Source organism: Panicum virgatum, chromosome 5K (assembly GCF_016808335.1).
Source record: "Panicum virgatum strain AP13 chromosome 5K, P.virgatum_v5, whole genome shotgun sequence".
Taxonomy (NCBI): Eukaryota; Viridiplantae; Streptophyta; class Magnoliopsida; order Poales; family Poaceae; genus Panicum; species Panicum virgatum.
In genome coordinates, this window is record NC_053140.1 from 13,149,211 (window position 1) to 13,172,190 (window position 22,980).

Genomic DNA, 22,980 nt, shown 5'->3' on the forward strand with positions numbered 1-22,980 from the left:
ATGCGGATAAGAAACGTCGATCTGTCCTATTTCAAGTGGGAGATTATGTCTATTTGCGGGTATCTCCAATGAAAGGGGTTCAGCGATTCGGCGTAAAAGGAAAGCTTGCACCTCGCTATGTTTGGCCTTTTCCTATCAGTGAGCAATGTGGGCCAGTGGCATATCGCCTGAAACTTCCTGCCCAATTATCAGCGGTTCATAATATATTTCATGTCTCTCAGCTCAGGAAATGCCTCCGTGTTCCAGACAAGATTATTGACATAGAGAAATTGCAGCTGGAGCCTGATCTTGTCTATCCAGAGCATCCAGTGAAAATAGTGGATCACAAGACCAGGGTCACACGGAATCAAACCAGCCATTTCTACAAGGTACAATGGAGCAATCACTCCGAGCGAGAAGCCACCTGGGAAACCGAAGAGTTTCTTAAATCCAAATATCCGGAGTTGTTACAAACTCATCAAGGTAACTAACCCTTACACTTCCTTTTCAAATTAGCACCTTCATTAAATCTCGGGACGAGATTTCTTTTAGGGGGAAGGATTGTAACACCCGACTGTTAAACTTGGGTTTAACTAGCTAACTAGTGATCCAACTCTCTCGGTTACAAGTCGAGTCACAAATCGATTCAAAAATCGATTTCAAATTCTGGAGCCAGAGGAACCCAGATACTCCGGGTTTGAATCCAAAAATTCCGGATTTACCCGGATACTCCGGATCTTCTCCCGGATAGTCCGGACTTGAAATCCTATATCACGTGTTAGGGTCTTTTTACTGTTTCCAAATGGTTAAACATCAGCTTTTCTCTCTTCCTCACTCCCCCACAAGCTCTCCCTCTCTCCTTAGCCCTAAATTCCAAATCCTTCCTTACAAATCCATTCCAAGGCCCAGGAAGTTTCTATCGGCGTGGGGAATCATCCTTTCTATGGGCTTCACCTTGGGGTGGCTTCGGTTCAAGCTCTTGGTGCAAGGGCAGCCTACTCAAGGTACTCGAGCTAGGGTTTAAGGGAGTGATCATTCTCGGATGTTTTAAGCGATTTCTTTTGGGTCAATCATCTCCATATGAGTCCCTCTGCTAGGGTCTAGAAGGGTTTCGATTTTTGTAGGTTGGTTTTGCTAGAAATCAGAATTTCAGTTTTGGTGGCGAAAGCTGTGCAAAACACGTATACTCCGGGTATAAGCCCGGATACTCCGGGTTTGGAACACTCGGGGGAAACTCCGGGTATAGGCCCGGAAACTCCGGACTTGGGGGTCCGGACACTCTGGATCTTGGTCCGGATATTCTGGATCTTGGTCCGGATATTCCGGATATCTGAAAATGTCGTCAACTGATATGGGCGTACCTTTGGGTAGATTATTAGTACCTATACTCGTGCAATGACTAATTTATCATTACAAATCATAATTGCATTCCTCATATCATATGCATACGTGTAGCAGCCGCCGCGGAGGAGGTTGTGTACTAGGTGGTTGCGGAGCCACGGGGGCTGCTAGAGCAGGCCCAGCAGGTGGAGAGGCGTGAGAACCAGGCCCAAGGCCCAGTTGACCCCGGTGCTGAGCAGCAGACTCAAGGCAAGCCCCGGTGCATGTCCTATTAGTTCAACTTATGATTCACTATAAATTATATAAATATGCTTATGTATTGCTTGTGCATTATGTTTTAGGAGTTAATTGGAGCCCTAGTTGCATGATCCATAGGATACCTTGAGTTTGTACTAGTATATAGGGGTCGCTAGCGATGCCATGCTTAATAGGACTCGGTAGAAGCCGAGTGACTTCTTATCACTCGCGAGTTATAGGATGTTTCAGAAGTCGAGTAATTTCCGGTTACTCGCGAGATGTTTAATTATTTATGTACTCCAGTAGTGAGATGTGGAATGCAATGTGGAATTGATGAAAATTTGAGACCGGACGGGGAATGATGGTGGTGTATAGGTATGGCAGCAGGACAGGGTTCCTGGTTGTCTTAGCCCCATCTGTGTCGATTAAGGACTGGTCGTTGTGGCAGTGTTGATCGGGGATTGAACTGTACTAACCGCATGCCGGGAGTAGGAGGTAGTCGAAACCGGTAAGCCTAGTACTTCCTCGCTTCGAAAGTACGGAACTTCATCACCACCCCTTAGGGCTCGAAAGTACAAAACTTCATCACCACCCCTTAGGGCGAGTCGAGTAGTCGCGGAGAAACGGGATGCATATGTTTACTTTTGGTGGTCTCACGTTGAGCTCGACTGACTATATGTAGGTGGGGCGGTTCTGTAGTTCGAGGAGGGGAGGGGAAGGGTTGGCGCGTGGGGTCCGACGGGGCTTTTGCGTGCCGTGTTGGTTAGGTCCACCTTATAAGGTTAAATCGGATCGATTCGCCGTGTCTTGTGGATATGAGGGCCTTGATCTCTTTGTCGCCTCGTAGAAAAATGAGTTAGAATATTGGTGATATATGATGGATACTACTTTGAATCATTATTGAATGCTCCAACATGGTTGCTTTAGATATGCAAACATTAGTGGATAGTCTTTCTATATAAAATATGCGGCTAAAATATTGAAAATAAGGATCCATCTATAGATGCATTTCTGCAAAATAAATCACCAGCCAGAAAGCTTTGCATGTCTAGATATGTGGGCTAAGTATACCCATTAGACGGGTAAGTCTTGCTGAGTATTAATATACTCAGGGTTTTGTTGGAAAAATAATTTCAGGACCCGCACACGTAGACTTCTGTCAGTGTTGCGCTAAGTTCGTTCGACTGGATGCGGATGGGTGGAACGTCGAGGACCCAGGCGCGTAGCTTTGGAGTGTTGGAATTGCACACTCGTGGGCTGAGTGTGTAATTCATTTCCGTTCTTATATATTGTAGTGGGCAGATTCCATGTTTATCAAATTTTGTATAAAAGGCAGATACACTCGTATAATATTAGGTATTTCGAACTCGGTTTGTAAAACTCTTTGTTGTTATCGTTGTCACTCGCGTATATTTTCAAGTATGGTCATGTCGTACGGTTTGTAATTTAAGTGTTTCATAGCAGGGTGTTTGTATTTTTAAGTATGGTGTGATGCTCGTACCATCTGCGCTCACCTTCGTGTGAGACTACCGGTGTTGTTTCGATCGGATTGTGGGTTAAGAAAGGATCGCCAAATTAAGCCGTTAAGCTAATACGCCCGATGTGTTCAAATGACGGCCATTACGCTTAATTAGAGTTTTAATTTGGCGGTTCCGTCACAGGTTTGAACACCAGTAACAAAATGGTTCAAATGGAAGTTAATGAACAAGCAGGCATGTTTAGTTAAAAGTACTACCTAGTGTCCATACAATAGAGAGAAACCTCCTTATTTGCCATTATGAAAGTCCATAGATGTAACAAATAGCCTGACAAATGGGACTTAATGGACCGCATTTGTAACCAATACATTCACAAAAAGTAACCGATGAACATCCATTGTGTGGACACTTAATGTTTCCCTTTAGTTAACCAGTCATTTTTAGGTACTTATCTGGGCCATAAATATACCGTTTATATCTTTGCTACTGAATATGCCATTCAGTCATTGTTTAAAAAGTTTTGATATGTGCTGATGGGAAATTGAAAAGATCATTTTTACATGCACTTGCTTTGCACCACAAATCAGATGCACTGACGTCTCTTTGTTCAACCTTTCAGATGGAGTTTGCAAGCTCTGGAGTTTGCGAATGGTTTAATAGTATTTGAAATCCAAAGGATTAGAGTCTCATCTTCTATTAGAAAAAAAGATTATTTCAGTGGAAGTCTGGAATTAAGTTATCTGACCCTCTAGTTTTTATTTAGTACGGACTTCTCTTCTTAATTTAGTTAATATGGATGCTAAGTATTGTGTTTTGTGATCCCTTTTAGTACCGGGGAACATTATCAAATCATACCCTATTTAAGCTATTATGTGCAGTTGCATCTGTGGATTTTCAGCAGAAATGTGTATGAATGGATCATTTTGTTATTTTTCTTTCAATTTCTCATCATAGTTGTTTTATTTTATTTTCTAATCATACTCAAATCCAATTTGTTATTTGCATATCAAATGTGTTCAACTGCATTCATCTTCAAAAATTCGATGCAAATATAATTTTTTTAACTCTAATCCACTGTAAGTTATTAATATTTTTGCCAGTTAAACACATCTTGAACCACTGGAACTGAACAAATACATCATCAATTTTATATACATTTAGAAATTTTATAAATTTGATCGCATGGATCAGAAATTTAGAATGGCTTTGGATATGAATTTGATCCAAATGCCGTCAAGTGCAAATACACAAATCGTTCACTTGCGGTGTCCGCTGCAGATTAAGCAGGACACAAAATGTTAAGCATTAAATACCAGAAAACCCCCAGCAAGCACAATGCCAGTCAATAAAAAAGCTCGAAGTTTCACTCTGTCAGGCATCTTGCCATTGTCAGTCCTGAGAAACATTGCCTCATATATCGGCCAGCTATTGGCCACGCCATATCCAGTTAACAGCATTTCTGCAACCATGTTGATGTTGTATCTGAAAATTCCCACCAGGAACCCACACAGATTGAGCAATGCCGCTGTGCTTAGTATGACGAAGAATGGAGAATCTACACCAAAATCGAAAGTGCCCTCATCGTACCTGTTAAAATCACAAGGACTTGTAAAACCTCCTTTTTTTTAGTAATATGGTACCAATCTACATGTAATGTTGATATATTCCTCAACTATTTGCCAAAGGAAAAATTAAAATATTAAAAGTTGCTATAATACCGCTTGAGTTGTTCATCGTCCATGACCTTGTTTGTCACATTGAAACTTTGGGTGGAGATGTTGAGCTGCTTGCATGCAAATTGGATTGAACCGAAGGTGAACGAGGTGAGGCTACGCATAAGCCACATCCTCTGGTCACTCCACCAACATCTTAACGTGCCCTTGTGGTAAATGAAGTCGAGCATGTCTTGGGTATAGGCTGCCACAAAGAGGTATGCGTAGAGATAGAACCATGGATCTGATGACTGCAATTTATAGCAACTCAGAATTCCCGCATGTACACTTACTTGCTTACAGATGCAAAATACACTAAATTGATGTTTCTAATTTATGTTCTTTCTTTTTGCAATTGCAAGGATTTAGCCCTTAATATCTGGGTTTACTACTTTTCTCTCAACCTTAGGTGTAGTAATTTTTCTCTTTTCCCCTAAACGATGTTGCTTGTAAAAAGTAAGTACTATAATGATAAATGGTAACAAACCTTTGGAAATAATGGCCTGCTGTTGACCAGAGCCAGCTGTGGCAAAAGAGCATATGTGGTGATAGGGATACACCAAAGACCCCAAAAGGCAAGATGGGAGTAAGTCAACCCCAAACCAAGAGATGTTTTTCTGACTCCAAAGGTTAAGGTTGAGTGTCGAGTAAATCCCACCTGCATCCCAAAAAAATGACCTGTGACAGCATGAACTCATCTCCATAGACTTATACCTAATAAATACATTACCTCATATTGCCCCACAGTCCACCTCTTGCACTGGCTAAGTGCATCGTGCAGGGTCTTTGGTGCATCACCTAGGAAGGAAGCCTGTGGCGGGTCACAAAACACGGAATTCCAACCTTCGCATTGCAGCCAAAAGCCGGTGTGTAAATCCTCTGAAAGTGAACCATAACGGAATCCAATCTGGAATTAGAAAATGCAACGAGTTACAAATATGGAAAGGCAATTACTAATTTTCATTATTTGTTGCCTGTGGATTACTTTTTTAATCAGGGTTAACGCAAACGATATGTAGAATTTTCAGAATTGAACATTTTCAGTTTTGTGAAAAAAACTCTGATCCACAGAACTCAAAAGTTCAATACACAATTATGATGATTGATTAAGCATGCGTGTTTTTCCTTCAGATATTATGATACATCATGGTTTTAAATGGGCACCAAAGTGCAACAGATACATATAAAAGATACATCATTTTGAAACTCAAAAGACAATTTCACATTTTCCAAAAAAGAAGAATACATATAATTTCAAAATAGCTGTGTAAGTATAAAATCTTGATAGACAATTTATGCAGGAGTAATAAATAGTGTGGGAGAAAAAACAGTACAGTTTTGCCCCATTTTGTCCCCGTCTCATAGTTGCATGCTGCAACCTTAGTTGCCATTTCCAAAACCTTCTCTGGTTCGAGCAGATCACGACCACTTTCACCTTCCAATGATGAATCAAACAATGCCCTCCTTGATAGAAATGTATTGCTTCCAAGGTAATTTGGCCCACCAAACCCGTCCATGCCATAAGGGTTCATCTTGTAGAGGTGCTTCAACTCACCTCCATATATGTCGCTCTTGTTGAGTCCTTGAAAACGTTGAGGGAACTGAACATATGCAAGCTTGTTTGAAGCAATAGGGTCTAGAAAATAGCATAGTGCGCGTTGAGGTGAGGTCGGGTCGGTGGAGTACATGTCACAGTCGATTGTTAGGATCAATGGTGCATTTGTTAGGATGCTCGAGGCACGGAGCTATCAAAAAATGAGATATAAATCATGAAACCTCGACATATATAAAAAGTTTCTACCAGTATTTATCAGTATAAAATGAGTTTTTTAGATCTAACCAGAGAATTAAGGGACCCAGCTTTGAAGTGGTGAGGAAAACCAGGACGCTTCTCCCTTGAAAAGTAAATCAGATTGGGCATGGCTTGCCCGGTAATATCTTTATCCTCATTGCTTTTAAGAAGAACCTACAGAGAGTTGAGAAAATATCTTTCAATAAAGCAGTAATCTGACAAGTTAGAGTTTTTTTTTTTGTGAAATCTTTGCAGCAGCTACAAAGGCTCATAAGCGGGTATGGAACTCTTTCCTAGCCAACTGAGCTACCACCCGTTTCTCACAAATTAGAGTTTTTAATCATGTTTAACTAATTGTTTCTTTGAAGCAAGAGAAAATACAACCAAATTACCTGAATAATTGATGGATGGTTGTTGCCAGAATATTCTTTCCACCTTTTAAAAATCTGTTGTTGTTCTTCAGACAAGTCCAATTCGACACTGTCGACATGGATGCCTTTCTCCATCACATCCTCCACCCTCTGTACCATGTTTTGGTACATCACCTACCATAAGAAAGAATGTAAAACCCCCGCAACTAATTAAGGTACTAAACAATGATGATTTAGTAAACAACTAATTCTGGTCTCCATTAAATCAGATTTTCCCAATCTAAGCTTCGAATAATTTTAGGTGACATATATACACAATTAAATTCATCAATTAGATAGAACTCGAGTATGCGGCATTTCATCGAGCAACAGTTGTGCTGCTATCTCTGCCATGTCAATATACAAGATGCACAGAGAGTTAAGTACCTTCAGCTTATCCGCATCGCCGCCACCGGCAGAACATCCAGAAGAAGAAGAAGAAGAAGAAGCAAAGAACACCTCCGGCGACCGCACCTGCACGCCATTCTCCCTGCAAAACGGCAGCCAGTGCCGCGCGAACCTGGCGCCCTCCATGAACGCGAACAGCGTCACATCCGCGCCGCCGTCGTCGGAAACATACACCGACAGATTGCCCGCGGGGTACTCGAAGGCCATGGCCGAGAGGGCTGTGCTCACAACCCCGACCGGGGGCTCCTTCCTCGGATCAGCCGTGCACACGAACACGTCGAGCTTCGGCCAGGCGCCACCCTCCGGCAGTCTGTCGGGGAACTCGCGGCGACGCACCGGCCGCCACTTGAACGCCCGCGAGCAGCCCCACATGAAGGCCAGGACGAGCTCCGCCAGCAGCATCCATCCCTCGGCGAGCGAGGAGGAGGCTAGAATGGAGGTCAGCCGGTGGCACACCAGGCCGAGGATGGCGCCGGCGTAGAGGAGCGCGTGCACGCGGTGCGCGGGGGTGCAGCGGTCGACATGGAGCGTGTTGAGTGGGGCTTTGAGGTGAGGACTACCGTTGAGGGTTTCTTCTCTACCGCTGCCGCTGCGTTGACTCTCCATTGCTGGTGGATGAAGAAGCTCGGAGGAAGAAGAACTTGAGTGAGTGAGTGGGTTGTTGGTGGGTGCATTTCATTTATGCTGTAGCCTGTAGGGGCGTGATTGGTTGGGTGGTGCATGTGCAAGCCAGGCCTCGGTATCAGGTTCTGGGCCAGGTCCCGCCGGCTGCCATGTGCTCGCGATACGCGATTGGATTGGATGCCTGGGTAGTGGGTATCAGGTTCCGGGCCAGGCCCCGCCGGATGCCATGTGCTCGCGACTGGATGGGATATGCCTGGGTAGTGGGTATCAGGTTCTGGGCCAGGCCCCGACGGCCACCTGCTCACTCCACTGCCTGCGCGGCCACAGCGAACAGCAGGCGAGAAGAGGAGCTGCTAGGAAGCAGCGGGGCAGCCGAGGCAAAGGAGCGATCGAGACATGGAGGCGGGCGGCGCGCTGGCGCCCGTGCTCCTCGCGGCCTTCTCCCTGCCGACTGCCGTGCGTCCTGCTCCTCCTCCTCCTCGCGCTCGGCAAGACGGGGCCTCGCCGTCGCGGTCGACCGGCGGCCCGACGGCCCCGACCCGGAGTGCGTGTTCTGCCTGTCCGCGGTCAGCGACGGCGAGGTGGTGCGCGAGATGCAGTGCCGCCACGTGTTCCACCTCGCCTGCCTCGTCCGCCCGCGCGCCACCTGCCCGCTCTGCCGCGACACGCCGACACCCTCCTCCCCGCGGCCGCGGACACGCCCCTCCCGCAACGCCTACGACGGCGCCGACACCGCCGGCTACGGCTTCGAGTTCGGCGGCGACTCGCTCCCCTCGTCCGTCCACGCCACGGCGGCGCGCTCTGGCACATGACCTGAGCACATCCCCTGCCTTATTTTTGTTTGTTGTACTTGTAGTTAATCCATGGCCCACTCCATTCCTTACGATCGAGCTGCTTCTAGCTGCTCAACCGATGGATCATCCGTCTCTTGTCGGACCGACGGGGCTTGCAGCTCTGTACAGAGGGGCGAAGCCAGACCACAAGTTCACCGGGTCCTGTCATTCAAACGATGGGGTCATTAAGCACTATTATAACATGTATGAACAGTGATTTCCATTGGGTTTTACAAAATTCGACGGGTCGGCGGACCCGGTGAGAAGCTGCAGCTCCACCCCCTACTCTGTAGTGACCTGTTTCGCTGGTGGCAACTTACTCCATTCCAAAATATAGAGAGTTTTAATTTTTTTAGATTTATAAATTTGTTATGCACCTAAATATGCATTATTTTTAAATACATAATAAATGCTATGAATAAAAAAAAGCTAAAATGACCTACATTTTAGAACACAACGAGTAGTCTTGCTACCGTTGTTCCACACTGGTCATACTATATTTTCATTCTCTAACAGTGATATTCTATCCTGGTCATCGAGATTTTTGTTTGCTCTATCCCTAAAAAACTCTATCCCTATTTCGAAGGGCGGGCCTGGTGCAGCGGTAGAGCCTACCATCTGTAACCGGAAGGTACCGGGTTTGAGCCCCAGCCTCTGCACATTTGTGTTGGTAAAGCTTGGGCCTTAAAGACAACCCTTCCTCAGACCCCGCACAATACGGAAAGCCTACGGCACTGGGTACGCTCTATCCCTATTTCCTCCGCACTCATTATACTCTATATTCTAGTCATCAGTATTTTCTACTCAAATCTACTCTACCCACCCTTCTATAGTTGTTGAGGAGTGGGACCCACCCCAACATTATCTTCCAACTATACATTATCACCCCGGAAAGGCAAATGTTGTTGCTGATGCGCTGAGTCGCAAGACAAGTTGCAACTGCACCTCAACAACGTCGTTGCATGCAACTTTATGTCAGGAAATGGAGAGATTAAATCTAACTATTGTGTCTGAGGGCACACTTGCCAATGTTGCCCTCACACCTACCCTTTGAGATCAGGTTGTTACTGCACAGAAAAATAATACAGGCATGGAAAAGATCAGACAAAGACTTATGGAAAATGATCATAGGGCTGCATGTTTTCACCAGGACAGTGAGGGTGTCTTGTGGTTTGATAATCGTCTGGTCGTACCTAAAGATCTGGAGCTACGAAAGCAAATTCTTGATGAAGCTCATCTATCGAGGTATTCAATCCACCCAGGCAGTAATAAAATGTACCAAGATTTGAAGCAGCGCTTCTGGTGGACAAGGATGAAGCGGGAAATTGCCAGATATGTGTCGGAATGTGAAACTTGTCAGAGGGTTAAAGCAAGCCATTTGAGATCAGCTGACCCTTTACAGCCCTTGATTATTCCATTCTGGAAGTGGGAAGATATCAGTATGGATTTCATTGTCGGCTTACCCAAAACTTCCAAGGGGTATGATTCAGTATGGGTTATTGTGGATCGCCTCACCAAGTCGGCTCATTTTCTGCCGGTAAAAACAACACATACGGCGAAACAATATGCTCAATTGTATATGGACCATATTGTGAGTCTCCACGGAATTTCAAAAACGATTATTTCGGACCGGGGTACTCAATTCATTGCCCGGTTCTGGGAACACTTTCACGCCGCTCTTGGTACACAACTGATCCGCAGTTCAGCCTATCATCCTCAGACAGATGGCTAGACCGAGAGAATAAATCAGATTCTGGAGGATATGCTCAGAGCGTGTGCGCTCACCTATAGCCAAAAATGGGATGAATGTCTACCCTCAGCCGAGTTTGCTTATAATAATAGTTATCAGGAGAGCATCAGAATGGCAGCTAGGGGCAGTGGTGACCGAGCTCGGGCCGGCGACGACCATGGTGGCGCCCCGCACGTGTCAGGAGGCGGCCTCGCGCCACAGCGGCGGATAGCGGACGGCCGCTCCCTTCGCCAGCTTTGGTGTGCGGAAGCCCATCCGCTACGATAGCAGGTGCTTTACCGTCCCCTGGTGCGGGTGTTTTCATGCCAAACGCGTACTAGAGGGAGCGGTAGCGGACACCGGTGCAGACAATCTTACTTGCCGTACCGATGTCAAAAGATGAATGGATTGGGGACTTCCACTGTCTTAGCATGATGTCTGGTTTATTTGTAGGAAATAGGCTTGCGTGTACATAGTAAATGGTAGTAAGCTTAGACATTTAAACCTATAGAAAATTATTTGAGCTTGATCTAAATGATTAGAAGACATAGTTAATAGGGAAGCATCATTAGAAGACCTAGATAATTAGAGGTAACAACACCAAGCCATTCGTATGGATGATGCCAGAGGTCATCAGCTACAACACCGTATTCCTAGCAAACATCCTAACATATATGACCGATTTCATCAACCGTGATAAAAATAGGTACATGTTCAGGAACCACCACGCACACTATTTTATCCTATTGTCAATACGCCATGAGTTAGCGACGATAACTGCATGAGTGAACAAATCAAAATGTGGCTAGGAGGGGCATATGCCCTACTTGTATTTTGAAAAATAAAGATTGCATTTAACATTAAATCTTTGCTATAAAAGATAGTTCTTGAGATCCTCTTTACCTAAGTTAAACCACATATGCCCTTCGTAATGGTCTACCTTACGCGAAGATGTAAATTTTTCAATTCCCGTACTCCAATCTGTCATTGCTTTTGGAATACCTTATCGTCTCCAAGCACAAAAACAGGAAGAGAGAAAGGGAGGAGGAACATGAACTTTTCTTTCGATTCCCGTGCTCCAATCTGTCATTGCTTTTGGAATGATCGTATAAGATAGAAAAAGGCCTATTTTCTATAAAAAAATTCTCCAAACCTTCTGAAGGAAGTAGTGATCGAGGGGACGACGGAGGACAAACACAAAACATCCGACACGCTCACATCACAATGACTGGCCGCGCGGCACGCCCCGCGTGCACCCCACGGCTGCACGGCACCGCGGCGAGCCAAGTTATCTGTCAGGTTGACGCCGTGGCCCCGCCGCCTCCCCAATCCCGGGTGCCCGGCATGCTGTTTCTCCCCAAACCCGGCGGCCATCCCATCAATCCAACAGGCGGGGCCGGTCAGCTTCCGGCTGCCATTCACGGCGCGCCGCGCCGTCGAAAACCACGCGCCGCCCACCGTCCGCACGCTCGCGGCGGCAGGGGCGCGCCACGCTTAAAATCTCCCGGGTCCTCTCCCCTTCCCGGCCATCGCCGCCGTTCGTAGCTGCGCCACGTACACGATCCCATCACTTCCACTGCCGCTGTTCATCAGGGCTGCTGCCCATCTGAATCTCATGGCGTCCATCGTGCTGCTGCTGTCGGAGCTGCTGGGAGGGGAGAGCGCCAGCGTGCTGGCGGCCGACCGCTACATCACGGGCGGCGGCCGTCTCGGCCTGGGGGAGTTCCGCCCCACCGTGGCGGAGGCGCCGGCGCCGGCGCCGGCGAAGCGGGGCGCCGCGGCGGAGGGCGCGCCGGGGCAGACGAAGCAGGGGAGGGAGCAGGAGTCGTTCGAGGACCTCGCGGTGCCCAGGATCGCGGTCGACGTCATGTGGCCTTAGAGAGCGTCTTTCTGAGCGAGTCATCTGAGCTTTTTTTTTTGGACACGGGAGACGGAGATATCAGTTTCCGCTCATGTAAATGTGTAAAAGGATATTTAAAAAAATGTGTAAAGGATTCCTCAATCAATTGTGTCCCGGCGTTGTGCTTCCAATTTCTTATTTGGCGGGTGTACGCTGCCAAGCAGCAGCGAACGGAAATGCCTCATGTAATAGATGAATGGAACCTTATATCATATAAGTGGTGCTTTATCTCTATCCACATCTTCGTTAGTTCTCTTCCCCTCCGTGTAAGACTTTGTGAGATGCTCTGTTCCCTCCACAACTCCTTCACATGGCCACGACGCTCATGCTCCCCGCCATGACCATCACCGTGAGCCGCGTGTATGGAATTTAAAACTCAAGGACAAAAATCATTTTAACCACGCGGTTAGAATTTTTCAATCTATCTATATAAAATTTAATAGAAACAGTCTATAATTTTTTTTCAAAATACTATGAAGTTGAATATGTACATTTAAAGTTAGGGAGTATATAAAGTTTTATATGTCACACTCAAAAAAAAATTCTTATCCTATTATAAAGTGTTATGTAAAAAATATAAAAATCAATTTTTAATCATGCATTTTTAAAGTTTTGAACAGTGAACATAAACTTTTTGTACGTATAGCTCATAAGTTCTTGTGAATATGGACATTCAAATCGGGGATTCTATAAAGTTTTGCCTGTACGAGGAAGAAGTTTTCTATAAAGGAGTCAAAAGTTTTTGATATTGTATTATAAAGTTATTTATAATCAAATACAAGGTTGATCCGATTTTTTCAGTGTCACAGGGATAAATTTCCCATAAAGTTTAGAATATAGTAGTAAAAAGTTTCTTGTATTATATTATAATGGGTTGTGTATAGAATTTGAAAGTGGAGGTATATATAGATTTTGAAACCCTGCAGTTAAATTTTTTGTGAGCTACAAATGGTAAGTTTTTGCACATGTGTTTGCAAATTTGAATATGAAGTTTCTCAATATATTTGATGTTAAGAATTTTACAAAGCTTTTCATATATTAGTCAAAAAAAATTCGAATTCTTATATAAAGAGACATGTATAGAATTTAAAACTCTGGGACAAAAATCATTTTAATCACGTGATTGGAATTTTTCAAACTATATATATATATATATATATAAAGTTTAATAGAAATGATCTATATTTTTTTTTGAAAATACTTTGAAATTGAATATGTACATTTAATGTTAGGGAGTCTATAAAGTTTTGTATATCACACTCAAAAGTTTTTCATATCCTATTATAAAGTGTTATGTAAGGAATATAAAAATTAATTTTTAATCATGCATTTTGAAATTTTTGAACCATGAACGTAAACGTTTTGTACATATAGCTCATATGTTCTTGCAAATATGAAGATGAAGTTGTGAATATGGACATTCAAATGGGGGATTCTAGAAAGTTTTGCCTGTATGAGGAAGAAATTTTCTATAATGGAGTCAAAAGTTTTTGATATTGTATTATAAAGTTATTTATAATCAAATACAAGGTTGCGTAAAGTGAAGTTTCTGAGCTACAAATACAAAGTTTTGGGTTACATGAGTTCAAAGTTAGTAAAAATCAAGCATAATATCTTCAATATATCTGTTCAGCCATGCATGTGAGCTTTTATTGAATATATTTTTATTTCATGGAATTATAGAGTTTTGGAGTTGGTAGTATAGAGTTTATAATGTTATAGTTGTAAGTTCCTCAACTCAGGAGTGCAAAGTTTTTGAATTATAAAGCTTTTTTTGTTCATAAGTATACTTTTTCAAACACACTAGTATGAAGTTAAGAATGAATGCTCAAAAGCATTTTCAGAATTAATAGTTGAGTAACACATTTACTCTAATTATGTTTGGAAAAAAGAAAAATATTTTGAAGAAGTGCTCTTGCTTTCAAATGTATGTGGAAACCGTCTCCGCCCAGTTTTCTACCCACTCACCCGCAATTCCCGAATGTGAAGTTTTGCATGTATGAAATCTAAGTTAGGTACATAAGAATAGTTTTGTGTACACGATTTGAAAGTTTTTAAATTTTGTGTATGGACCTTTGAATTTGTGAATTGAAATCTAGAATGTAGAAAGTTCTTGTTAAGTATGAGAAAAGCTTGTCATATTCAATGTTGAAGTTTTGTATTTGTAGCTTGAAATTTGAGAATATAGAGAGATGTACCTGTATTTATGAACTATAATAGAAAATTTTTTAGAGCATAATTTGAAAGTAGAGGATATATATAATTTTTTTCATTCATCATTATGTACGCGAATGGCTGATGATCTTTTTCAAAGTGTTTTTTGTATTACAGATCATGATTTCTTATCCATCGGATTTCTCTATGCTGCTTTTGCCTTCATATAGACGTAGAAGCCAACTCCCCCGCCCGTGTACTCTACCCTCCTCACCCGTTATCCCAAAAGGAGAAAAAAAAAGTGCGCTAAAATCACTTTTGTGCTAAGGTTAGGGTCAGTTGGATCCATGCCACTCCAATTTCTTGAAATTGGATCTCATGTTGAAAATCACGCCATTGAGTGGCATGATTTTCAACATGACACCCAATTTCACGGAGTTGTGGTGGCATGAATCGAATTTTCCCCTAAGGTTAAAGTATCGTTGCTAGCTACCTGATTCGTACGGATGCGCAAAAACAATTCAGAGAAGCTTGATATGAGAACGCGGAAGCAACAAAGCTACTAAATAATTTTGTATGCACGTGCGTTGCTAACTGTTTGCAACTTTGGTTCGCTACTAGGTAGTTACGGCGAACGCCCGCCCAATAGTGGCCCCCGTTGTGCTTCCATCTTGGTTACAGATTGGAGCTGGTAGTAGCTGGCAGAGCGGGCAGCCAGAGCCGGGCCATCATTTCCATTCAGGGTACGGGTGCTCGACCGTCGAGGCGTCGACGACCTAAATTTTCACCGACTCCTTGATTGACTCCTCCCCACACCGGTCAGCTCGATGATCCTCACCCCGTCACCCGGATCGGATTGCCATGGGAGCCTTGCTATCCTCGATCCGGAACACGCACGGTGGCGTGAGCTGGAAATTGCCAGCCGGCAGCCACAACAGAGCAGCCGGCTGACGCCAGCGAGCACGTCGATGCGCGAATTCAACGTTCCAGTCGCGAGCGTGCACGCAAACGGGCCTTGACGGCGACTCCTCTTTCCAGGCCGGGCGGCGGTTATAAACCAGCGGGCGCGCAGCTGGACCAGATTCGCGCTGCAGTTTCCAGGCCGACCTGCATGCAGATGCACCCCACCAACCAGAACCTCGGCGCATTCGCGGGGGCGCGCCGCGAGCCCGCCCACCGGCCGAACCAGGCCAGCAGGTTGCCGACCGAGGCGAGTGCTCCTGTGGGCTGGGACCCGCTGGCTTCCGGCTGCTCGGCCTGAATGGACCGACAACTTCTCGGTGACATTGCCGTCAGTTTTACAGGACTGTAGTAACAGGGGACAAATGAATGGATTACGTACTCGACCTAAGAGCAGTTGATTTAAAAGAGTTGGAAACGTTGGTGATGACGCCTGGGCCGGGTTGACGCCGCCGCAAGCAGTTTCTCGGGCACGCTGTGGTTTTTCTGGTCGTCAGACCCAGCGGGCAGCCACCTGACGGCTGATCGACGCCCGCGCCTCGGTCACTCGGCCAGCCGGCCACGCACCTCTGCATATACATATACTTATATAAATCTCTCGCCTCCTACCCGTGCCATCGATCGTCGCCGTGTACCACGACGTACAAACTCCAGTGCACAACAACCATCCGATCCACTCGCGCGAGCGATCCGCTGCTGCTTCTTCGTCCCATGGCGTCCATCGCGCTGCTGCTGTCGGAGCTGCTGGGCGGGGACAGCGCCGGCGTGCTGGCCGCCGAGCGCTACATCACGGGAGGCGGCCGTCTCAGCCCGAGGGACGAGCTCCTCCGCCCCGCCGTGACCGAGGCGTCAGCGGCATCGCCGGCCACCAAGCAGAAAGAACAAGGGCCGGAGAAGAGAGATGGCGAGCCGTTGGAGGACCTTGCGGCGTCCAGGATAGAGGTCGACGTGATGCTGGCCTCCGGGCTGGCCCTGGGACACGGGCACGGGACGCGCCGATTGTTGTGTTAGTTGATTCGTTGCTTGATAGACCCGCACAGTATTGTCCTGTATACGTTGCGCTCGTTGCTTCCGGTTAATAACATGTGTATAGATATAAAGGATTGCTGGAATGTTTTTCCGCGCACGCTGCTTTATTTAATAAATCTGTCTCTGAAATGTTCTGTAGAATACATATCAAAGTAGCAGGGTGGAGGATCAACACGACTGGTAGCTCGCTCGTTGCCAGAGCCAGACTCTGCCACCAAACTAGTTCGTTGTGGCGCAACAAGGCATGAGAAGCACAAATAGTATGTCTTAACTAGAAAATGAGGAGGGACCATCAATCAACTAATCAACATTATTACATGCATGTTACAACAGAAGGTCATACGCAGATTCTAAAATGCTCGATCGGGGAGCACACAATTATATTGCAAGATTTGAAATGCGCGCACAGCTTACAATGCAAAAGAACTTTTTTCTGTAAGTAAAAAACATTCAGATTTCAGAACACTAGCAAATGTCGTCATCACACAGAGCGAGGGGCACTGAAGCTCTGCATCCATGGCGTACGCTCAGCAATCCCTAGGCAACCCCAGCGTGCGACCCATCTGGCACGGTAGGGTCTCCGCCTCTGGACCTAACCTCAACGCGCTGCAACAGAGAAATGGCATTAGCCTCTGGATCACACTCGACCGGATGGATGGGATGCATGTGTGTTCGACCACTAACTGATGTGTGTTCATACCTGCACGGTGTTGAGCTTTGTGGGCTCCTGCACGTCCTTGCCGCCGGCGACGCGGTCGATGAGGGCGAGGAGCTTATCCTTAACTTGAGCAGCGAAGTTGGCCATGGGACTAGCTAGGGAGCTTTGTTGCTAGCGGAGTAGCAGTATATGTGCAGTGTGCAGGCAGCGGTGCTACTGCTACTGCCTGTGCCTGACGCCCTGACCTGTCGATCGAGCTTAATTAATTAGCTGAGTGATGGAATAGTAAGGTCAGTCTCAATGAGAATTTCATGAAGAGTTTCATGACATTAAATATCATTAATTTTGCTGACGTGGCAAGGAGAGAGAAGGATGGAGTTTCATGGGATGTGAGGAGAATTTTATCACCATGAAACTCATCTGGCACGGTTATATAGTTTCTAGTTTAAATATCTGTGTCTATGAAACTCCCATTGAAACTGGCCTAAGGGCTAGACCTACACAAGAACTGAACTAGAGAGCTCTCCGATGAAGTGCTCTGTGCTCAAGCCGAATACTCTCATTGAAACTGGCCTAAAGGCTAGACCTACACAAGAACTGAACTAGGGAGCTCTGAATAGCTAGCTTCTGTTTCTTGCTGTGTTCTCTGGGTGGATGCTGGAGGCGATCACGAGCACCCCCATTTATATAGACAGGATCGTCGATCGACGAGGCCGCGTGAGATTGACCGGCGGGCCGGGACAGCATGCGCGCATGCCCCACGCCGTTCGGACTTCGGACATCACACATCAGACAGACCCACGACGAGGCATCAGAGAATTTCTCGCTCGCCGCCTTTTAATCAAATGTGTGAGAGCACCTGAAGACGGGGCTCTCGATCTCATTATTAGCCGGTTAATTTATTCCCTCGCTTCTACGGACTGCTGGCTGAATTGTTAATTATTGCCCGCGCCGCGCACCAGTACGTGTATGCTAGCTAGCTCCACGTAATACTAATATAATCTGATCGTGATCAGTGATGGCGGCCACGGCAACTAATAGCATTGTTATATATATATATATATATATATATATATATATATATATATATATATATATATATATATATATATATATATATATTTGTTAAGTATATGCGACTATGCACTCTGACTAAGGGTGTAAAGAGGTGACTCTTAGGTGCACCTCAACTAAAGAGGTTTGGAGGTGCATCTAGGGGACACCAATTTGCACCACTAAGTTTGACGAAGTTATATATGTTGTTGTCCCAAAATTCCGGGTCAAGCGAGATCCCGTTGTTTAATATTTGGCCCCATGCCCAGGGTTTACAATTCCGGTAAACAATTTTTTCGGACCTCATCCATAAACACGAAATATCGGAAATATCGAAAACTTTGGATCAAATTTAAATAAATTCAAAATAAATTTTAAGAAAATGGGCATGATTTTGTTTGAAACTATATCTATCCCATCATATATACATCACAATTGCACATAACAATAAAGAAATAATGCAACATATCACAAGGTATTGCGCCTATAGTAAACAACGTAATCTGAGCAAATTTTACATTAGAATCTGACATATGAGCAATTTTGGGCCAGTTTGGAATAATAATTGGGCCACTTTTAGAGTTGGTACAGGCTCTAGATGGGCCGGCCAGTGGGAAAGACCATTTTGAGCCAGTTTAGCGTTGGGAGTCTAAATTTGGGTGAGAATATTTTACCGGTTTATAAAATTTTCGCACCCCTACCCTCCAATAAAGAGCGATATTTTGGATTTCTCGCCAAAATATTACCGAAATTGCTATGGTGGCTGCGAAACATGTAGGAACGCTCGCGATATAGGTGTGGGGAGCAGGGAAAATTTTCTCGGTGAAAAAGCTGCTGAAAAAAGGGTTATGCACGCTGCCATGAGGCAAGCCGACAGAAGTGTTTTGCCGATCAGGTTGGGTATCATCGACCTCGCACGACCAGCCGCCACATCACCCGACGGGCCCATCGCCTTTGATCGCCAGTATAGAGGCAGAAGGATGACCACAGCAATGCCAGAACCCACGAAACCTCCAAACGACCCCTGGAAATCCGCACTCTCCCAACCATGCTGACTTGGCAACCCATACTCACCTACTACGCTTCGACGGGCCGTGAGATTTGGAGTGGAAGAGGCCACCTTGGTGTGGAACTGTGGATGTGGAGGTGTGGACAACGGCGGAGCCAAGGGGGGCTAGTAGGGGCCACGCCCCACCCCCCGCCCAACTGCACAGATTTTTTTTAATCTTCCCTCCTCTTTGTAGCAAATATAATTATACAAGTGATTCTACGACAAGCTTAATATCTAATAGCTCATGTTGCATTTTCAATTGAACTCTAGCAGATAGCTTAATAGGTAACATCTACAAGCAAGACATAACTTCCTCACCGGCTTCACCACTGTCAAAGTGTCATTTTTAAAATGGTTTCATTACGGGGCCTGTGAATAAGCCGTAAAATGGCTTTGCCTGCGCGACTGAAGCTGTTTCACTAAACATTTTTTAAATAGCTTCAGCTTGAACTTCATAAAAAAATTGCAACCAGAGCTATTTCAGTAGGAGCCGCAGATTGAAGAAGCCCCTGAGATGGGGAGTTGGACGGTCGCGGAGGGTGATTCTAGGTATTTCAGTAGGAGCCGCAGATTGAAGAAGGCCCCGGGGACGAGGAGCTGGACGGTCGCGGAGGGCGATTCTAGGCGTGCCGCATGCGGAGGCGGGGACGTCACGCACGCCCGTGCCGTCGCCGTCACGGCCATGGCTCTTCGCCTTTCCTTGGTGTTCCGGCCCCCTTTAGAATTTTTTTCTGGCTCTGCCACTGGATGTGGAGCGTGCAAGTAAGTGGGCAGGGGCTTCAATGCTTATAGGCCATGAGGTTGGGAGTTCGGCCCAGCTACTACGCTCAATCGCTATCTCCCACCCTACTGGTATCCCACCCAACTGATATCGTCATATCTTAGATATCAAAATAAATTTAAATATCGAAAATATAAAAAAATCGGATCAAATTTAAATAAATTCAAAATTAATTTTAAAAAATTGGCATGATTTTGTTTGAAACTATATCTATCCCATCATACATCACAATTGCACTTGCCAATAAAGAAATAATGCAACATATCACAAGGTATTGCGCCTGTAGTAAACAACGTAATCTGAGCAAATTTTACATTAGAATCTGACATATGAGCAATTTTGGGCCAGTTTGGTATAGGAATTGGGCCACTTTTAGAGTTGGTGCAGGCTATAGATGGGCCATCCAGTGGGAAAGGCCATTCTGAGCTAATTTGGCGTGGGAGTCTAAATTTGGCTGAGAATATTTTACCGGTATATAAAATTTTCGCCCCCCCCCCCAACCCCCACCGATAAAGAGCGATATTTCGGATTTCTCGCTGAAATATCACCGATTCTAGTTGTTTGGTTGGCCCAGAAATGAGTTGGGAGCTGGTGAGATGGCCCATTCTAGACTGCAGGAATTTGGTGGTCTCCATACGGCGGCGATGTGGCGGCCTAATGTGCTGAGCAATTTTCACATTTCTTTTGACCTATACCTTCGCAGATAATAACATGGCTTCAGATTTTTGGATCATCATCCTTTCAGTTTCCTACATGTCTGTCACACAATGCCCCTAATATAAAACAATTTTCATGTCAGTCTACAGTATTTCTCCTAGGAATAAACACTTCCTTTGGATCCTCCATCTGAATTTGGAGGTCTAAGTGAATTTGTGCAGGCTGTTTTACTCTATCAAAGAGAAGTGTGGTGTCCCGGACTCCCAGTGACGAAAATCATAAACTGTTTGTCTTGCAAGTCCGACTGTCCAAGTATCTTGATTTGAACAACGGAAATGGTTAATAACCATGACAACATAATTTAAATATATTGTAGGAATGATCATGCACAAGTATCCTATGGAATCCACTCGGAAAGGAAGAGAAGTTCAGAAAGCAGCTAAGAAATAAGGTATATTTAATTTGCTTTGAAGACAACTCTTTTTTTCCATTTCCTTTATTGGTTATTCATATTTTCAAGACGAAGATTACATGGCACCGGCAGATCAACCAACCAATCTACATTTCTACACAGAACATGGCCATATATCGGTGACGACGAGCAATCGGAAAGATGAACCAGCAGTTGCATCGCATTGTTTCCATTACTATACCTGTTGAAGATAGTGTGTGATTAGGTTGTTTTGTTTTTACAAAATCTCACGCGTCGCCTGAGAAAAGCGCATTATTCGCCCCCCCCCCCCCACTTGTGTTTTACAAACATGGATTAGGTGCTACTACGTTCGTACGCGTAAGACGAAAAAGGCAGCACGGTGCCCGCGTGGCATATCCACTCCCGGCAATCATATAATTAATTAATGCAGCATGCATGATCAGCGAGCTACATGTACAGTGATGACCGCGTGTAGAATATATATTATTATTATAAAAAAGTAGACACGCGATTGGTTTTAGCGACCGTGTCTAAACACGTATTTCACCGAGAGGAGGAAGAGGATCCAGCAAAATAACGTGCAGTAGTGGTCTGCGCTGGTCGCCTTGTTTCGCTAAAAGGTCTCCCATGCACATCTCCGGTGTCACATGAGAACGATCAGCAGGAAGGAACGTTCGTGATTAATTCCACACGTGGAAGCATGTGCCTCGTAGTGGACCACAGGACCAGGATTCAGGAATCAGAACTACTTTATTGGCGTGCCCTACCCTTGATGTAGTTGGGGTTGGTGGAGAGGTTGGAGCTTCCATGCGTCGATCGTGGAGGTCGGTCGATCTGTAGTGTCTGGACTCCCGGAGGGGAGGGTGTGGGGGCGCAAAAATAAAACTAGCTAGTGCATGCAAGTGGTGGGCTGGCCCACGTGTGGCATGATAAAAGACTTGGGTTGGGCTACATTAGTATGGCACTTGGGAGTTTTTATTATTTTTGAACCTCCTTACTATCGATGATTAACTGGCTGGGGTTTTCTAAAAAAAAAAACTGGCTGGGGAGTTTTTTTATTTACTTTGAAACCGGCTTTTGCAAAACAAGTATCCCAAGGCATATATATATATAGACACACACTTAGCCCACCAACTCAACCAACAAAATTTAAGATCCGCCAATTCAAATTGCAGAATTTTGATACCAACAAGACAAAGGGCCCCGCAGCACATCTTAAAAAAAATCTTAACTTCTTCTCATGAACTGGGCTGAAGATAAAATTTAGGAAAAAGTCTATATCACCCCTCCACCTATGGGAGGTGGACTACATAACCCCAAACTATGAAATGATCTATATCACTCCCTGAACTTTTCAAAACAAGTCAAATTACCCCCTAAAGCAGTTTCAAAAACTCATAGTAAATCACAGAAAAAACATAAAATGAAAAATCCAATTGTGTTAGACTCCAAATGAGTAGATCTACACAATAAACATATAATATAATATGCTTTAATATATTTTTTGTTGTAGCTTTAGATCTATATTTTTTTCATAGTTATAAAAAATTGTACTAAAGCATACCATATTATATATTTACTGTGTAGATCTACACATTTGGAGTCCAACACAATTGAATTTTCCATTTTATGATTTTTTTGTGATTTACAATAATTTTTCAAAACTGCTTTAAGGGGTAATTTGATCCGCTTTGAAAAGTTTAGGGGGTGATATAGACAGTTTTATAGGTTGGGGGGTTATGTAGTCCAACCCCCATAGGT

The 22,980-nt window shown here is 44.8% G+C and overlaps 4 protein-coding genes across 5 annotated transcripts; 3 read left to right on the forward strand and 1 right to left on the reverse strand.

Annotated features, from left to right (window-relative positions):
* Positions 1-4,153: 4,153 nt before the first annotated feature.
* LOC120706455 (cellulose synthase-like protein G2) lies at positions 4,154-8,047 on the reverse strand. 2 transcript variants are annotated; one of them, XM_039991115.1, is made up of 8 exons: positions 7,337-8,047; positions 6,932-7,084; positions 6,588-6,713; positions 6,082-6,492; positions 5,478-5,654; positions 5,235-5,405; positions 4,754-4,998; positions 4,154-4,622 (listed from the first exon to the last, which is right to left on the reverse strand). In XM_039991115.1, the coding sequence occupies exons 1-8, from the start codon at positions 7,961-7,963 to the stop codon at positions 4,334-4,336; spliced, it is 2,199 nt and encodes a 732-aa protein (XP_039847049.1). In that variant the 5' UTR covers positions 7,964-8,047; the 3' UTR covers positions 4,154-4,333. The 2 variants fall into 2 exon arrangements, 1 of the variants encoding a protein (XP_039847049.1); XR_005688300.1 differs by having other exon boundaries at positions 4,156-4,622; positions 4,754-4,952; positions 7,337-8,034.
* Positions 8,048-8,130: 83 nt separating this feature from the next.
* On the forward strand, positions 8,131-9,181 carry LOC120709704. Its single transcript, XM_039995372.1, has one exon. The coding sequence runs from the start codon at positions 8,131-8,133 to the stop codon at positions 8,791-8,793; it is 663 nt and encodes a 220-aa protein (XP_039851306.1). The 3' UTR covers positions 8,794-9,181.
* Positions 9,182-11,486: 2,305 nt separating this feature from the next.
* LOC120706458 lies at positions 11,487-12,545 on the forward strand. Its single transcript, XM_039991117.1, has one exon. The coding sequence runs from the start codon at positions 12,159-12,161 to the stop codon at positions 12,420-12,422; it is 264 nt and encodes an 87-aa protein (XP_039847051.1). The 5' UTR covers positions 11,487-12,158; the 3' UTR covers positions 12,423-12,545.
* Positions 12,546-16,204: 3,659 nt separating this feature from the next.
* On the forward strand, positions 16,205-16,693 carry LOC120706457. Its single transcript, XM_039991116.1, has one exon. It carries the CDS (start codon positions 16,269-16,271, stop codon positions 16,566-16,568), a length of 300 nt encoding a protein of 99 aa, XP_039847050.1. The 5' UTR covers positions 16,205-16,268; the 3' UTR covers positions 16,569-16,693.
* Positions 16,694-22,980: the final 6,287 nt, after the last annotated feature.